Source organism: Ramularia collo-cygni, assembly GCF_900074925.1.
Source record: "Ramularia collo-cygni strain URUG2 genome assembly, contig: RCC_scaffold06, whole genome shotgun sequence".
In the NCBI taxonomy this organism is placed as follows: domain Eukaryota; kingdom Fungi; phylum Ascomycota; class Dothideomycetes; order Mycosphaerellales; family Mycosphaerellaceae; genus Ramularia; species Ramularia collo-cygni.
Window position 1 is genome coordinate 868816 of NW_019716260.1, and position 16395 is coordinate 885210.

Genomic DNA, 16395 nt, shown 5'->3' on the forward strand with positions numbered 1-16395 from the left:
TTCCAAGGCTTCTGCAACGCCACGAGTACTGCCGTGTCCTATGATATCATGTTCATCATCATGGTTTGGAGTCATTACCGACCTCCAACTTCCTAAGCAACTCCTTCACTTCTTTCATTCCAACGGGCTTTGAGTAGAAATCATCTACCCCGCTTGTGAAAGCCTGCTGCTGGGCGTCCTCGCTTGTAACGCCAGTGAGAGCTGCAATGTGACAACGCGGGAGCTTTCGCTTGTGTTCCGTTTCGCGTATCTTGACTGTTGCGGTAAGTCCATCCATTACCGGCATGCTAACATCCATCAGCACAAGCAGTATTGACGGCGCTCTGTCGCGGTATATGTTCACTGCCTCGCGACCGTTCACAGCGCAGAGGAAATTGTATTTGAGTTTGCGCATGAGAGCCATCAATAGCTTCAAGTTCACTTCGTTTTGTTAGCAATGCGTGGCGTTAGGACGACAAGGTTCGCTCGTATTACTGACCTTCGTTATCCTCGACTAAGAGAACTGTATCTCGAGCACCATTCCCTCCAGTATGCTCGTGCCATGCTGTGCTATCGATCGAGTTGGAGCGCTCCGTGGTAGCAGAGTTGAGCACACTAGGCGGTCCAGCCGAGAACGCTGCACTCGAAGCTGCGGACTGATCTGTCGAAATTCCTGGCACACTTGACTTACGCCCGAGTCGGGGTTTCTTGTTCCAAGGAAAGAATTCTGCAGGCATACGATCCATACTGGGAGGCCTGTCAGCAGCACCAGCTCCATACTCAAGCAAGCTAGCTGTCTGACGCCGTGGATGTGTCGAAATCATTCCCGTCGAGCTTTGATCATTCCTGATAGCTCGGAGAAGCTTTTGCGGACCAATCCTAGAGCATATGTTAGTCTTCGAATCTGGACCGGGAATAGAGTCTGTTAGAAGAGGGCACATACGGCTGATGTACGAATAAGGGTACGAATGGAAGCTCTTGGGAGGGCGCTTCAAAAGTAACGGAACGCATGCTTGAACCAAGCACAAGGACGTGTGATGGTGTCTTCTCTTTCCATCGTGGGGTACCCTGGCTTGCCCATGTCGACAAGTCTTCCTCCGCGATCGCGTATACAACTGATCCTCCGTCTTTATCGCTCGTCGGTCCTTTGGATACCTCGCAGTCCAGCCAGTCCCTTGCCGCCTGCACCACACTAGGTGCTACTGATCGCGGAGAAAGGTGAGCCTCTTTTGTGGGTGTAAACAAATGGAAGCAATCCACCTTCAAACTCGGAACTGCAGAAGCCACAGACCCCGCGATGAAATGTGCTTGAAGGTCGACTGTGGCACATGTTCCTTCGCCGAGCTTGCTGGTAATGTTCAAATGTGCCCCACTATCTTTGCAGATACGTCGCACGATAGACAGGCCGAGGCCGGTTCCTGAAGCATGGCTATTGGCCTGCTTGAACGGAGTGTATAGCTGCCTCTGGAACTGCTGTGTCATGCCTATACCAGTATCCTGGACCTCCAGTCGAATGTGTTCAATACTAGAACCATCTGTTACGTGCTCTCTTGTGTCTAGCCGTACTGCAATCAATCCTGCGGGTGTGTATTTCAACGCATTTCCCACGAGGTTACTTAATATCCGTGTCCAACTGCCGGGCTATCAATCGAGTCAGCTTCGTCTCAACTCCTCTGGGCACGGCATGTACGAACCTGAATCTTCACCATCCAGTTAGAGCGACGCCCAATGTTAATTGCAACGGATGGTACTGAAGGACTTTCCATGCGTGTTTTTCGAAATCTGTAAGCGTTGACGACAGTCTCGACAACCTCTTCGGTAAGCAGCGCTAAGTCTACGTTTGCCGTAACGCCCATCTCGGCGGAGTCGACTTTGGAATCGTTGGTGGTGTAATTTAAAGCATCCGCACCCTGGCGTTGCCTGTTCTGCGCTCTGGTGAAGCTCGAGATTTTGGCGTAATCGAGCACGTTGTCGATCGTAGCAAGCAGGGCTTTTCCGGCCATACCTATTGTATTTGACATTTCTCCTTGAAATGCTGTAAGCTCAGTCTCCTCTAGGAACTCAACGCTAGCCAACACGCCGTGCAATGGAGTCCTGAGCTCATGTGAAATGCTTGAAATAAAGGTCGACTTGGCGCGGTCTGCAGCCAAGGTCTGCAACCTACCCAACTCGGCGATTATCGAATGGCTCCAGGATGCAAGGTATATGATGTCCTCTGCCGGTTGGAAGAAGCGAAGAGGGGTTGTGCACCTGAAAAAACATGAAAGTCAGCACGCACCTCAATCATGACGGTACGAAAGAGGGCCGCCAGGCGCGATACTTCAAGTCGACATACCAAACAAACATTCCCGAAGACCATCTGTCTTGAGCTTCGTCCCACAGTGGAAAGAACGCGATCGTCTTGGCACCTAAATCATGCCGTTAGCGATGTCATGTCATGGGATCAAGCATTGTGTCCGAAATCCACATTATTCAGAAAGCCCGGTTGATTTGTTTGAAGGGAGAGAGCTTGAGATGACACGCACCAACCATGACTTTGCCCAATCGCCTGCCATCCCTTGGGGTGCGGAAATTTTTGGCGTGGGATTCGGAGTTCGATCCAGAAGCTGAATTGTCTTCGCCCGAACTTGAATAGCATGCTCCGTCTCGACAAAAGTTGAATATTTTGCCGTTTGGATTACGGCGTATGAGGGAGGCGAGGAAAGATTCCGATATGTCGAAGCGATAAGCAGTGTCTTCATGGTGGAGGCTAGAAAGATCTCTGGTAGAAAAGGCTTCGATCAAACAGTGGCGGTCGTTGGAGGATGCAGATGCTTCTGAGGTTTCATTGTCACTTAAGCTTCGCGGTTGGGAATGTGAGCTAGCGTCACTACTCTCATGCTTCAAACTGGGAACAATATCATGTCGCTTCTTGCTATGGGCGGCGGTTGCATTCAAGAACACGACGCCATCTGCACCAAGAGCTTGCCGTATTAGTTGACTGGCACGCGAGTACGTGTGACGACTGGCAGCCTCCAGATCGAAATTGGATCCATCTGGCATTCCGCTGTTCAATTTGCGTCGCTTTCCATGTCGACCCGAACTGGGCTCCAGCAGAAGCTTCGACATTGGAGCGCGTGGTGTGTCCTTGCTTGCGCCAAAATCCTGGGTTGACACTTTGGCCTCTTTGCGAGCTACGCCGGCGACATCGTTACGTAGAGTGGAAGCTGTGGCCGTAACGGGATCGCCATCCCCATCGCCTTTGTCCATTTCGCTATCAGAATCGACGTTCGAAGCTACCTCGTCGTGAGCACTGGAGGGTCCCGTCAACGACGATGATGAGACGTTGGTTCCAAACTCTGCGTCCGCGGCGTCCTTACTCGCCTGCTCCGTTCGCTGTTTAGCATGCCTACCGGCAGTGGCAATTCGTGAGGTTTCCTGATTTAGCCACCATTGACGCAAACTTGACTTGCCATTGTTGAACAGTCCCAAACTTTGGATGAGGCGTTCACTACGCCTGCGTTGCGAGCGTACCACGACAGCATCGAGATGCTGACAGATTGTGTCTGAGATGTCCTCCATGAATGACAGCTCGCCAGCACTGAGTCCATATCGAGGTGCGTCGTCCACTATGGTCAAGCACCCCAGGACAGAGCCTGTGGCAGAGCGTAAAGGAACGGCGGCGTAAAAGCGGACGGTCCAGGGACTACATCGCAGAAAGCCGTGGTGGGTCTGCTGACTCCCTCTGACATCGCTGATGATGTGCCAGTGCGGCGACATGCCCTGTTGATAGTAATAGCCATCCTCGGTGGGTGCTTCACGCCCGCTTCGAGCCCTTCTCCAGCCATCCATTGCGCTGCTCGCCATGCCTTCTTCCCTCAAGAAACTACATGTGCCTAGCCATGGCGTGTCCTTTGCCACGTCTTCAACACTATTGTACWGCAGGGAAGTCGACCTGCTCGCCTCGGCCAAGATGTATTCGGACGAAGTGGACAAGAGGTTTACAAAACACCGTCGGGCTGCCAGTCGATGGCATACCAATGATGCGAACGCGATCAATGCTGTGTCTGGACATGGCTCCGCTTCCGCCATGGTCATCGGCGCGCTGGCCTCACCGCTGGCGCCTCCGGGAAATGCATTGCGATGCAGCGCGGTGCAGCGAAACTCATGCGTCCAAGGATGCAGGTGCCTGTCGACACGCAGATCAGCTCCTGCTCCATGAAATACCAATGCCTTCTTTCCAATTCCAGCCCTCCGCGAGAGACTGTATTATGTATATAGGTGCGGTCGCCTCGATCGTGTTTATGCGGGAAGATCGCCGATAGATACGTCGTGATTGATTGTCGACCTGGGCGTCTTACCGGAACACATCTCTTTCTCGGCTCGCTTCTGTTTGGAGGCTCCGGAACCGTTGTGAGGTCTGATCTTGGTGCTTCATCTTAAAACTGGCCTGGTGGTGGAGGTCATCGCAAGTGGTCATAGCCATGTCCGACAAGCCTCTGCCGCATCTCGACGATCTGAGATCGTCGAGATCGAGATCTCGGCGCGTCGGGCCTGTCGCCGTTTCCGTCCTGTCTTTGACATCACCAACAACAATGACAACCGTTGAAACGACCATAGCACTCAAATACGGCTGCTACATAGACTTAATTGTGACTTCTTGAACGTGGCGCACAGGTGTCGTTGCACAGCGAGAGCTAACAGTGCTGTAACAGGCGGAAGGATGGACTTCGGTCGCCAGCAATCAGAGTAGGTTTTACGGAAAGACTACATTCCATATCTGGTGTGAGTATTGTAGCAGATTTACCAATTACTCCAGTCATGCGACTATCAAATTTTGACACAGTCTTGCTAATCATACAGTACACACACCTTRAATGAGCTATGAGAATCGCGGGACGCCAGAAACAGATCATCACACTACCCCAACCCTAACCCTAAAATAGCAACCACGCCATCAGAGGTGTTTCGCACATCCAAGGCATCAGGTTAAGTAAGAAAGGATCGGCCTGCACAAGGGTACCTCACGAAGGTTATGCTCGAGAACGAGTTTTCAATATAAGAACGAGTGAACATAACCGAGTGCACGGAGAAGCACTTGAAGGCATCCCAAAAGATGACGAGCGTCATCTATTAGAATTCCATATAATCGATGTGGTGTGAAGCAGGCAATTGTACTGCAGTCCTTGAGCGGGATGGTTGTGTAGATAAATGCTGGACAAGTTTGGATGAAGAGAAAAACGAGTTGTGAAGTTCGCGTGACGTCGTGATGAAAGGGAATGGAGATTTTGCTTTCACAATGTGAGGTTTTGGCCGCTCCCGAATGTGATGCCAAGATCGTACCGGCAGTGTTGAATCAATGCTCTCGCCCGAGATGTTCGCGGTCATGCCATGCGGATGCCCTGTAGGCCTTTCAAGGCATCGCTGAGCGCCGAGAGGCAGATGTCGCGAATAGGGGCCGTCTCTCCCCTGATCCATTTGGTCATGCTTGCTTGAATGCATCACTGAAGGAGATGCGAGTGCTGATACCATAGAGGCTCTTCCATCGTAATCCCAGTCGTGACAGCTCGTGTAGACGCTGGCGTGCGCTTGGATCATTGCTCTCGACGAAGACTTTCGTTTACTCAGCCATGCCGATACACTGTAGGCCTTTCAACTCGTGGCGATGCACCGGGATGTACATGTCGTTAAGAGGGCGGCATTCCCTCCACTGCCTCCATTTTAACACTGGGTGGATCGACCTCTCCATAAACTTCGTGGACATGCGATCGAAGTAGCCTCTGCAGACTCATTTGTGAACAACCCGATTCTGGTATCTCCTTGTAACGCCATAAGTCCTTCAGTAAAAGTGGCCCATCATCCTCAAAGACTGTCCCAGAACATGTTTGAGTAGAAACTCTGTCCCATCGTCCCATCCACGTTCACGACATTGACATCTCCTCGTGCYGAATTCCTAATGATCGCCCGGTTGTACTCTCCCGTACTCAAATCCTGTGTTGCGTCGATCCCCAGACTTCGATAGAACTGCAACTTCAACACAATCTCGTCCTCTCTCTCCTCACTCGTCTTCCCCCTCGCGCCACCCTCGACACCTTCCTTCTCCAACGTCTGTAGCTGCTGTTTCAACGCTGCAAGCTCTCCACTCAATCTCTCACTCTCAATCTCCGCATCGTTGACGCCTTTTGCGATCTTGAACTTTTCCGTGTCCATTTTGAGCATTTCTGACGCATGTTTGCCGGCATCGTGGCGTTCTTCTTCGTATGAGTATTGGCCTTTGAGGTTATTGAGCCGTCTACTGAGGGAGCTAAGGACTGATGATTGATGATCGATTCGGGATTGACGTGCGCTGGCGAGCGCGTGAAGGGAGCCGGAGACGCGTGTTAGAGAGTCCTTGTCTGGTGCGATGTGGAATTGTGCTGTCGCCTCTGACATGAGCTGTTGATGTTGTTAATTTAGCACACATCGAGTACTTGGGATGAGCACACTCACTGTAACGGGACTGTCATCGTAGTGTACCATCTTGAATGCGCTGTTGTATGTGGATGGTCGATGTGCATGCAAAGTCCTTTGTTGATGTCGCGTCGTCACTTCCCAAACACAGGGTCTTCTTCCCAGCAACGTGTTCCCGGCTCGCGGCCCGAACTGCTGCGCCACATCTGTACGCCACCTGAGATCACATCTGAGATCACATGCGACGACGTCGCGAACCAACTTCACAGCATCTTCTAATCTACAACAACAATCATGGCGAACGAACACCTTCCGTGTAAGTCGATACACCCTTAGATCTACAGATCGATTCCCAGCTAACACGAGCCACCTCAGACGCCGCTGATGCCGAAAGCGCGCTCAAGCCTGCAGAGCTCCAGGTCTTGCGAGCACAGTATGAGAAGGAGGGCGAGTATGTCTCGCTGCAGACCAAGTTCAACTATGCTTGGGTATGTTGAGATCTTGTGAACAGCAGCATTCCACTAAATTCACATCAACACTTAGGGCCTCATAAAATCCACTTCCCGCATCGAACAGCAGGAAGGCGTACGTTTGCTCTCCGACATCTTCCGCCAGAGTCCCGATCGCCGACGAGAATGCCTCTACTACCTCGCCCTGGGGAATTACAAACTGGGAAACTATGCCGAGGCGAAGCGATACAACGACAGCTTGCTCGACATTGAGTCCGGGAACTTACAGGCACAGAGCTTGAGCCAATTGATTGACGACAAGGTTGCGAAGGAGGGCTTGGTGGGTGTGGCCATCGTAGGCGGACTGGCTGTTGCAGCTGGTGTGGTTGGAGGTCTGCTTTTCAAGGGCGCACAACGGAAGAGGTGAGAGGGAGTGGGATGGCAGGCGAGGGTTGAAGACCGGGTGACGTGGTGAAAGGCCATCTATCACTGGCAGCTGAACGGAGCTGAGATTTGCATGGCGTTCATTGGGTATGTTGTATGCATTGTCCTTCGAGGTTATGAAGCATGATTGAGTCACAGGTACAGAGTTTGCAACATCTCAATATTTCACTGGTGACGTGTGGTTCTCCAGCATCCCACAGAGAGCAGTGTCGTCTCTCGCAGATCGAAAAGCGCCGAGAAAACGCTCATTGTTGGGCGCGGAATAACATTCATCCTRCCTGATTCCCATCGAATTGATGGCTGTCCAGGCGATTTACCGTACGTCTGTACGTACGTGGCGTGTGATTGTCTGGGAGAGCCCAAGTATCGACGTCGTTTGCATGGTTGGCTGCACGCGGCTGGCACAGCGGAGACTTTCTCTTTTCTTCCATTCTTCAGGCTTTCAGCGAGAATTTCAGCTTAGGATACACATCCACCACGTTCAACCACGCGATTTTTATCACAACTTGGAGCTATTGAGACGCCCGGCAGATGCTGTTCTGATTGGTTTTGGRCGGGTCTTGCATCTTGGTATAACGGCATCTTTGGATTCAAAATAAAGTACTGCTCCGGTGCTTCCTTTAGGAACTTCGACTTTGAAACGGAGATATGCCCCGACAACCCGATGCACCTCTTATCTGCCTGCCCAGGAGCGGTATCATGAACCCCCTCTCCTGCAAAGAAGACTCAGCGTAGCTGCACCTCCTGCTTCCGCCCCTATCATTTACCACCCCAACGCTCAATGTGTCCAGGAACTGGTCTTTGATGCCTATGCGGGGAAGAATCTCGATCATGTCGCCCACGCGGCAATACTGGAACAGGTCTTTGTATCCTTACAAAGAAGGATTCTTTGAGGTGACACAAGGCTATTGTGAACATCCAGAGCCTGTCCTTCGAAGTAGCTACAAAAGCATTCAACGCTTTTCCATTGATCAAACAAAGAAACAGAAGAAAGGAACAAAGTACAAGGCTTCCCTTCTGTCACCACATATACATCAGTCCAGTMCCCACATTGTTAATACATCTCATCAGTCTTTTGCGGCACACTCCATACTCAATAAGCACGATCAGACCTCAAAATCGAATCACGGACACCTTCCAATCGCGAACTACCCACACAATACTACAACATAAACCCTGCATTGACTGCAGCAGCTCAACATCCGGCATCAGGTATGTCGTTCCTCTTCCGTGGTCCTTCTCCCACCATTACCCATCGAGTACCCCATGGTCGTCCCACCTGTGCAAGTCTTCCCGTCCGTCTAACAATCTCTCGCACCGCAAATCCCACTGACATACTCCTGCAGCATACCATCCGTGTCTTCATCGAATGTGATGAAGATTTCAGCTCTTTCAAATCTGACTGTCACTGGAACTTTGACAGAATCGTGAGACGAGCAAAGTTAAATACGGAACAGGCGTCGGAATGGACTTACTCCATCTACTTTGAGCAGGGAACTGGGGTTATGCAGAGCGAGCCGATCAACGAGAAGAACTGGGAGGAGTGTAGGGGAGTGCTTCTCGACCAGGCTTGTGGGTTGAAGACGGTGGCGAGAGTTGACATTGAGTTTGAGACTCTGCCACCTTGCTTACCAGCTCTAGAGCGGAATGGAGAGTAGTATTTCTTCATAGCTGCGTAAAATTTAATCGGATCCAGATACATTTCCAATCGAGTGCAGTTGAATAAGGGGGTTGTGTTGGAGAGTATCTCAGTCGACTGGTACAAAGTTGATAGTTCATCTCATTTCCTCTTGCTTCCTCTAAAGCGTCAAATCATGAAAATCATCCCATCAACATCCGCCTGCTGATAATCTGCTCTCATCAACTTATCTGGCGGCGGACTACCGCCCGATACACAGACGCCGTCATCACAACTCCGATCGTTGAACCCATTCGAGGCGGCTGCACTTTTCTGAACTGTACGCAATGTCCATGACATCGTAACTTGCTTTTCGTACGCGGTATCGTTTACTCAACGCCGCACTTGTTTTCATCAGCTAATCATCCTTGCGGTGGTTCCTGAAGAGGGTATTGGACTCTAGAGCATGCCCGTGCTCCTTGGAATTCACAATTGCATTCCGGTTTTGGGAAAGCTGCTGATGGGACGAGCTCAATAATGCTGTCGTGATGAACACCTGCAGCTTTCAAAGACTTTCGACGACCCTTGTTATGATGCGGAAGTTTTGACCGATGGTCTGGTGTTGTGAGGTTTGGTTAGGAGTGGGACCGGAGATGTGGCACGTGCGTCACGCCTCCTTCACATGGGAACCTTCGACGTCAGCTGTTGCATGTCGCCGTCTTTCCGAAGCAGTCTGTCGAACATTTGAAGTCATTCCTTTGGAACGCGCTTTCGATTCTCTCCCTATTTGATCGGCCACATACGACATATACTCAGGATCTAGCAGCTTAGGATGCCTGTAACAGTGGCCGCGTAAGCCTTGGTACTCGCGTCTCCCTTCCTTTGCCTTTCGTTAGCATTACAGAAAGCTCGCGCTGCTCACAGATCAAGATGGCGTTCTCAGAGACCTTTAAAGTGCGTACGCTTAAGTGCACTTGCTGGACTGGACTGACATTCTGATAGGCTGTCTTCATACCCGCTATGATAGCCGTAATCTTATACGCGCTCCTTGCCTTCGTAATAATGCCCATGCACAAACGCCACCGAGAGAGATACGCCCAATACATGCCGCTCGATTCGATATCGCGAGGAACGAACAGTTTACGAGACCGTATATCAAGCACGATCACCGCTTGGGTTGTGCCCCGAAGGCACCTCGTGTTCGACGCGGCGGATAGTCGGAGAGGGAGTGCGAGTGGAGACGACTTTGTCTACGATGGAGATGAGCTGGCTGGCTTTGACGTGGATAGGACCGATCGGCGGGTCCGTGGAGGGGATGTTGAAGCTTGAAGCTTGAAGAAGGAGATAATACTATCATGGATTTAGAGCAGGTGGCGGATTGCAATGCTGTAGGTATGGACCTGTGACATTCATTCGTCCCTGATCCACTTCCCACGCGCCGCGAGAATCAATCGTGTTGGAGCGTACCCATTTGGCCACCGTCATCGGCAAGCAATGCATCCGGCATGATATCTGATTGGGTCCTGGTATGCCTTTGCGAGGTGGACGCACGATGGGAACTGACTGCACCCCTGGCGAGGCACTAAAGCGTCCCTGGCGTTGCAAACATTGCAATGCCACGACGACATTCTTCATAAGAACCACAGGGAGTATGGTACGATGGAATTGCGGATCACAGCGAAGAGAATCTTGCTTCCAGCATGGTTAGCAATGATTGGATATGGGTCTGGGTTTCCTATGCAAGACTGATGGTTGGTGAGCAGTATGCGCCAGTTGAAAACATTGCATGCCAAACAATACTCTACCCTCTTTTGCTCTAATATCCTGGAGCCACATCCTRGAAACTGTCCCGGCAGCCACCTCATAAACGATAGGACTGTATTATCCTGGAGAGCGCCACTGGCACACCGTCAAAAAGAATACGAACGTCTGCCCGTACAGCCCCGAACTCATATGCCACTACGATGCCATCTTCCGGCAAGCTGCATTGATCTCCTGGCGAGCGCTCTTCTACCAGGATGACGGGACTGACTTCAGTATGTGGGTTATACAACTTTGAAATGAGCGAGAAGAGATGACCTAGTATATCATCAGTGTGGGTACGGAAGACGACTGGATCACTATCCCTTTAGTGCTCTTCGCTTGCAAGCCAGTCCCAGATGCTTGCTGGACCACTAATCAAAGGTCTCCGCCCGGTGTGGCGCTCTCATCTATTCGACATTGTAGTTGTGGGCTGGGCTCCGCATACTACTAATGAGAGGACGACAGAGATGGTTATATTGTGGAGGCATGCCATGATCTCTGGCTGGCCGATACTCATCTGGATACTCAACAGCTCGCCAATGCCCAGGCCCACTCGCGTGAGTGAAGTCGTGGCCTTGCTGCTCCTCAGTCTTGAATGGCCAGCTGCATGGACCGAGATCATGTGGTACTGAGGGAAGCTGAGCCTGAGCACTTCGCCATTCGTCGATTCAGTTCGGCTTCATTGCTCTATGACCTAAGTCGGGGCTGATGGTCGATGTCAACAACAATCGCTTGGATGCGGTGGAGGGCAGTGCAAGAGAGAGGACTCACTTGCTGCTCTTCGCTGAAAATCATTCGTTGCCGTCACCTGGAGATGGTCTTCGGGCCCTTGGACAAGACAGTCGTGCTTGCCTTATCAACAGGACGCGTCGTCGGGGACGCTAGCGCCAGGCAGCCAGTCAAACCTCACTTTTCCGCTGTCCCCTCGCTCTTACACACCACCACACTTTCGCTCCTCGGCACGGAAGTTGGCTCACCACCCATAAGCAGCTCGTCATCATCATCCGCGTGAGCTTTACAAGCTGCAAATCGTCACTATGCCACCCGGGCGCGAGGYCGCACCTGTAGCCGTCAGCATCKACAACATACTCCGCAACGAGCGTTATTGGGAGCACAGCCACTCCTACAACGACACAAAGAGCGCTATCAACACAAATGCCGCTATCAACCCGGACCCAGGCGACATGTTCGGTCTACACATCGAACTGCTCCGGTCTTTCGAATGGAATGGCTACAAGTACGTCAAGGTGGACGTTTACGTCGATGGACGGTACTTAAGGACTCAGTATCTGGAAGCCCGGTTCAATGAACACACCCTCAACATCACAAAGGGTCGCAAGCTAGATTGGGCCACGGGGAAGACCGTTCAATTCGGTTGCTTCGTTGGGGATGTATTTTCTCCTGGCCCGCATGAGCTTGACGGCACTATCAGCGTAGAGCTTTCGCTCGGCAGCAAGATTCCGCGTCGCCCGCGTCAACCCAAAGTGAACCTCGTCGAGGAGACCGCTACATTCAAGTTTGTCTTCCCAAACTACCACCACCTATATCCATAGCTAATTTCGACACAGGCATGGTCCTTCAGAACCAGTCCCCGAACCCAAGATATCAAAGACGATGTTTGTTTCCGCTCCAAAATGTCACTTCACGCCAATAAGATGGTATTTCCTCTACCCAAGCAAGAGTATGTTCACATCTATTCTTGAACCTAGAAGCAGAAAGCAGACAGCTGACCTTAACCAGCCTATCGCTCTGGTTACATCGCGCCAGTCCCTGTCCCTTTCGCTGGCCTGGGTAAGCGCTCTCGAGAGGCTGAAGAGGACGCTCAAGGTCAAATCTACAAGCGTGCGCGGAGGGTTGGAGGCCTTGAGGCAGAGTTTTCTCCCGGCCAGACAAGCCTGTCCAATGGTCAGGAACAGCGAGCTGCCCGGCGGCGTGAGCCCGTGGAGTTGTTTCCGGAGAACATCGGCGTCCTCTACGGCGACAAGCCTTTCTATGGCAGATATAAGTGAGCCTATACTGTGATAAGAAGCCCTTCTGGCTGTTGTATGGCWGAATCATGATGGAATGCAAAAAGAGCAGGCAACAGCACGCAGTCAGCAATACAGAAACGAAAAATCTAGATATCGTTTCCAGAGTCATTTTCTTCACCGTCTGTCCTTGCATTGGCTTAACGTTACTCTGTGCTCGATGAATCATTTGATGGACGCCCATCAATGTCGGAGCCTGTCGATCCCTCGGCACATCCTAGCTCAAGCTCAAGCTGGAGGTACCGCGCGTCATCTGCCAGCGAAGCACAACTCCAACAATAGCAATAGCAAATAACGATGGCTTCAAAACGATTAATCAAAGAGCTCGACGCGTATCGACGCGATCCCTCTCCAGTAGTCCCACGACTTGAACCTCAGAGTGACGACAACCTCTTTTCCCTCATCGCTGACCTCAAAGGACCCGAGGGAACAGCATACGAAGGTATTCATTCTTACACGTCACAGTCCTCAATCCTCATCTCACCCACTGACCAATCTCTCCTACCCATCAGGCGGCCTCTGGACCCTCCAAATCACCGTCCCACAAACATATCCCAACAACCCTCCAGAAATTACCTTCCGCACCCCATGCTGCCACCCCAACATCAATTTCAAAACCGGCGAGATTTGTTTGGATTTGTTGAAAAGTGCTTGGACTCCTGCGTATAGTATCGTCAAGACATTGGAGGCTGTACAGATGCTGCTGGGTTCCGAGGGTAATCCGGATAGTCCGTTGAATATCGACATTGCGAAGTTGTTGAGGGCGGGGGATGTTTTGGGTGCGGAAGGGCTGGTGAGGTTTTACACACGTATGCTTGCTATGGGAAGGTGACAATAGGGATGGGATATGGAGGTTGGAGTGGAAAATAACAGCTTGGGAAGGAAATGTACATTTGGATGTATAATGACATGTGCTAGTGGTCACGACAAAATTCACGAGTGTTGAAGATTTCACCTCTGTACAAAGGAGCCGGTGATTTCTGAAGGAGAGTGTTCAAGAAAGGTAATCACAAGGTAGCATGTTGATGAAAACGCGGCAACCTCATAATAATCGTGGGGTATCTCAATATGCCTATACAGGAGAACGGCGGAAGCCCTTCTCATCCGCCAACCATGGCTGGATATGCTCCATATCATTCTCTTCAACTATCCATCCAGAGGGACGCCGCTGATAGTAAGAGTCCTGTGCCAACGCGATACCAGGCATGCCCAGTGACCCAGCCATTGACAAGTGCCGCAACATGGTCATCGACTCGCTCGCCGACCACGTAGCAGGGAGATGTCCATCGCCTTGCACTCCTTCCAAACGTATTTCCGGCAACGGCAACGTCACATTGTTGATCTCATACCCCATCAGGCCCTCCATCTTGGCCATGAGAGGCTTCAGATATCGCGACTCTTTCCCACGCATACTGGAAAGTCGATGCAGCAGGGTGTTGAGGTGTTGCTTGCCCTCGAGAAATGTCGCAGAGCAATCTCCCGCTGTGCATTTGAGCACATCCGCCAGACAGCCGGCAATGTCGGAAAGCTTCTGCTCCATACCAATACCATGACTGTCCAAGGATAGCGGGCTTGCATTTGACGTCATCTCAACCACCTTCCTGGCGAGCTCAACAGGATAGTCAAGCCGCATTCCACCCTCGCCTTGCCCCCATATCAAGCCGGTGCTAACGCCCATCTGCCACGCGAGGACGTGGAGCCACTCCCTGGTGACACCGATATCCAACGTTTGGATTTCTGTCAGCTCACCCATTCCAGTGGTATGTGCTGTGGCGTCCAACTGCTTATGTGTCTGGGCAAGCCACGCCTCATCACATAGACTTGCTCTCCGTGTGCCTCGCCACGCGCTGACAAAGGAGTCGTCTACTGCACTAAAGAGATTTGCAAGATTAACAAATCCACTGAGCAACTGTGGATCCTCAGACTCAAACACTGCCGGAAGTGCGACACTTGCTTGGAGTCTTGTGCGTTTGCGTCTTTGAACTGCATACGCTCTTTCCGTAATGAACAGTAACCAATAAAGCCTGCGGCGCCATTGCATTTCAACGGGGTCCAGTTGCGCGTAAGAGGCTTCGTCATCCATGTCCAGTATCTCAGAGAATGTGATACTTTCCTGTAGATAATGCCATGCTTGGAGATGCTTCTCGTGGTTACCGTAGTAGCAGAACAGGAAGAATGAAGTCATCACGCTCAGAGGCGTAACGTGCTCGACAGGATCAAACGTCTTCCTTTCCCTTAAGCATTCTTCAGCAAAGAGATCATCCGAATGTTTGCTGGGGTGTAGTAACGGTGGCTGAGCAATCGACTCATCCAGTTGGACGATTGTGGCAGCACATAACGCGGAAAGAAAGCAGTACACTTCCGCGCTGAGGGTTCCTTGGCTGTAGAATGCAGGATCAAGATATATACCCCTGCCAATCACAGGCATGATGGCAAACATGTGGTTGAAGAACAGCTTTATGAAGGGCAGGAAAGCTTTCTCGGATAGTAGACGATGGTTGTAGGTCTCGGTGGAAGTAGGCGAGTGCCCGTGATGGGGACCATTACTTGCAGTAGATATCGATTCAGCTTGACTGGGCGCCCATTGCTGCTGATTCTGTGATGGATCTCGTTGGTTGTTGGAATGCTGATAGCTTGTCGGTGGTTGCTGCTGATAGTATGGTCGCTGATCCGGTGACACGTAGATGGTCTCTGGTCTGTCGTTCTGCCCTTGTCCATGATGTTGTGCAGCTGCACTCCACCCCCAGTTTCCGAAGGCAACATCTGAACTAGTAGGAGTAGGCGGATTTGAGACGGGCGTGTCGTCGATCCTTCTCAATGCATGGAGAACGCGAGCACTCCTCAAACCTTTTGGCCCTATAATGAGCAAGAGTCAGAACATGTGTCTCAGACATCGCGAAGCTCAACAAACTCCCCGAGACACCTTTCTCATCCCCGAATCAACCCTTATATAGTATGTTCAACTTACCTTTCTTCTTTGGCGGCTCTATGTATGCGCAACGAATGGCCGCCTTCTGGCACGGAGAGCATGGCTCCCGGCCATCACATCTAATGGGATCGGATCTCAGTCAATCTGGATGTCCAAAGAGTTACAGGCATGGCACACCTGACTTTTCTCTTGCGGCAACAGTCGCATGCTCTTTTGGCCACTGGTATTTGGCCTTTACCACTTCGACCGCCATTTTTCGGGTCTGGACTTTGCCCCGCAGCCTGTGCTTGTGTCTGTGCTTGTGCACCTATCTCCATATCTTCCACCACCTCTGCAACCTCTCAGGTGCTCAACTGAGTATTCGGGCCGTCTTTGTGAGGTAAACACATGTCAATGTTTCTCCATMCTATTTGTGAGAGACTTTGGACAGGTCCTGAGCGGTGAAGTTGGGCCACTTTCGTTATGACGATCCGCTTCGGTTGTGCAACGCAGAGTCGGGTAGGTGCGTTGCGAATTGGTGTGACGAGTGTTGAGTTGGTGTGTGGTGTTGGGGTTGTAAAGGCCAAAGATGGGTGCGGGGATCTCCACAGATTCGATTTGGATGACGCCACGCGAATCCTCGTGGCTGTTAGCGCCGATTCACGTGCGAATCTTGCGTTGGATCGCGTGAGGTTCTGCGAGCATATATTCGTAGCATCGCAAAGTTACTCCGTACCG

The 16395-nt window shown here is 51.4% G+C and overlaps 8 protein-coding genes; 5 read left to right on the forward strand and 3 right to left on the reverse strand.

Moving 5' to 3' along the window:
- Positions 1-58: 58 nt before the first annotated feature.
- On the reverse strand, positions 59-4576 carry RCC_04690 (uncharacterized protein; the record flags this gene model as incomplete). XM_023769967.1 has 8 exons in its annotated part: positions 59-420; positions 479-616; positions 671-858; positions 923-1620; positions 1674-2229; positions 2315-2387; positions 2505-4147; positions 4320-4576. 8 exons carry the CDS (start codon positions 4574-4576, stop codon positions 59-61), a joined length of 3915 nt encoding a protein of 1304 aa, XP_023625735.1.
- Positions 4577-5820: 1244 nt separating this feature from the next.
- RCC_04691 (related to Probable kinetochore protein spc24) lies at positions 5821-6477 on the reverse strand (the record flags this gene model as incomplete). XM_023769968.1 has 2 exons in its annotated part: positions 5821-6393; positions 6448-6477. 2 exons carry the CDS (start codon positions 6475-6477, stop codon positions 5821-5823), a joined length of 603 nt encoding a protein of 200 aa, XP_023625736.1.
- Positions 6478-6702: 225 nt separating this feature from the next.
- RCC_04692 (probable Mitochondria fission 1 protein) lies at positions 6703-7284 on the forward strand (the record flags this gene model as incomplete). XM_023769969.1 has 3 exons in its annotated part: positions 6703-6724; positions 6784-6896; positions 6952-7284. The coding sequence occupies 3 exons, from the start codon at positions 6703-6705 to the stop codon at positions 7282-7284; spliced, it is 468 nt and encodes a 155-aa protein (XP_023625737.1).
- A 1231-nt stretch (positions 7285-8515) lies between these two features.
- Positions 8516-8959, forward strand: RCC_04693 (uncharacterized protein; the record flags this gene model as incomplete). Its single annotated transcript, XM_023769970.1, has 1 exon — positions 8516-8959. The coding sequence occupies one exon, from the start codon at positions 8516-8518 to the stop codon at positions 8957-8959; it is 444 nt and encodes a 147-aa protein (XP_023625738.1).
- Positions 8960-9849: 890 nt separating this feature from the next.
- Positions 9850-10248, forward strand: RCC_04694 (uncharacterized protein; the record flags this gene model as incomplete). XM_023769971.1 has 2 exons in its annotated part: positions 9850-9873; positions 9922-10248. The coding sequence occupies 2 exons, from the start codon at positions 9850-9852 to the stop codon at positions 10246-10248; spliced, it is 351 nt and encodes a 116-aa protein (XP_023625739.1).
- A 1511-nt stretch (positions 10249-11759) lies between these two features.
- On the forward strand, positions 11760-12731 carry RCC_04695 (uncharacterized protein; the record flags this gene model as incomplete). XM_023769972.1 has 3 exons in its annotated part: positions 11760-12238; positions 12291-12403; positions 12463-12731. The coding sequence occupies 3 exons, from the start codon at positions 11760-11762 to the stop codon at positions 12729-12731; spliced, it is 861 nt and encodes a 286-aa protein (XP_023625740.1).
- A 315-nt stretch (positions 12732-13046) lies between these two features.
- RCC_04696 (related to ubiquitin conjugating enzyme (UbcJ)) lies at positions 13047-13581 on the forward strand (the record flags this gene model as incomplete). XM_023769973.1 has 2 exons in its annotated part: positions 13047-13191; positions 13262-13581. The coding sequence occupies 2 exons, from the start codon at positions 13047-13049 to the stop codon at positions 13579-13581; spliced, it is 465 nt and encodes a 154-aa protein (XP_023625741.1).
- A 240-nt stretch (positions 13582-13821) lies between these two features.
- On the reverse strand, positions 13822-15995 carry RCC_04697 (uncharacterized protein; the record flags this gene model as incomplete). XM_023769974.1 has 3 exons in its annotated part: positions 13822-15605; positions 15718-15797; positions 15856-15995. 3 exons carry the CDS (start codon positions 15993-15995, stop codon positions 13822-13824), a joined length of 2004 nt encoding a protein of 667 aa, XP_023625742.1.
- Positions 15996-16395: the final 400 nt, after the last annotated feature.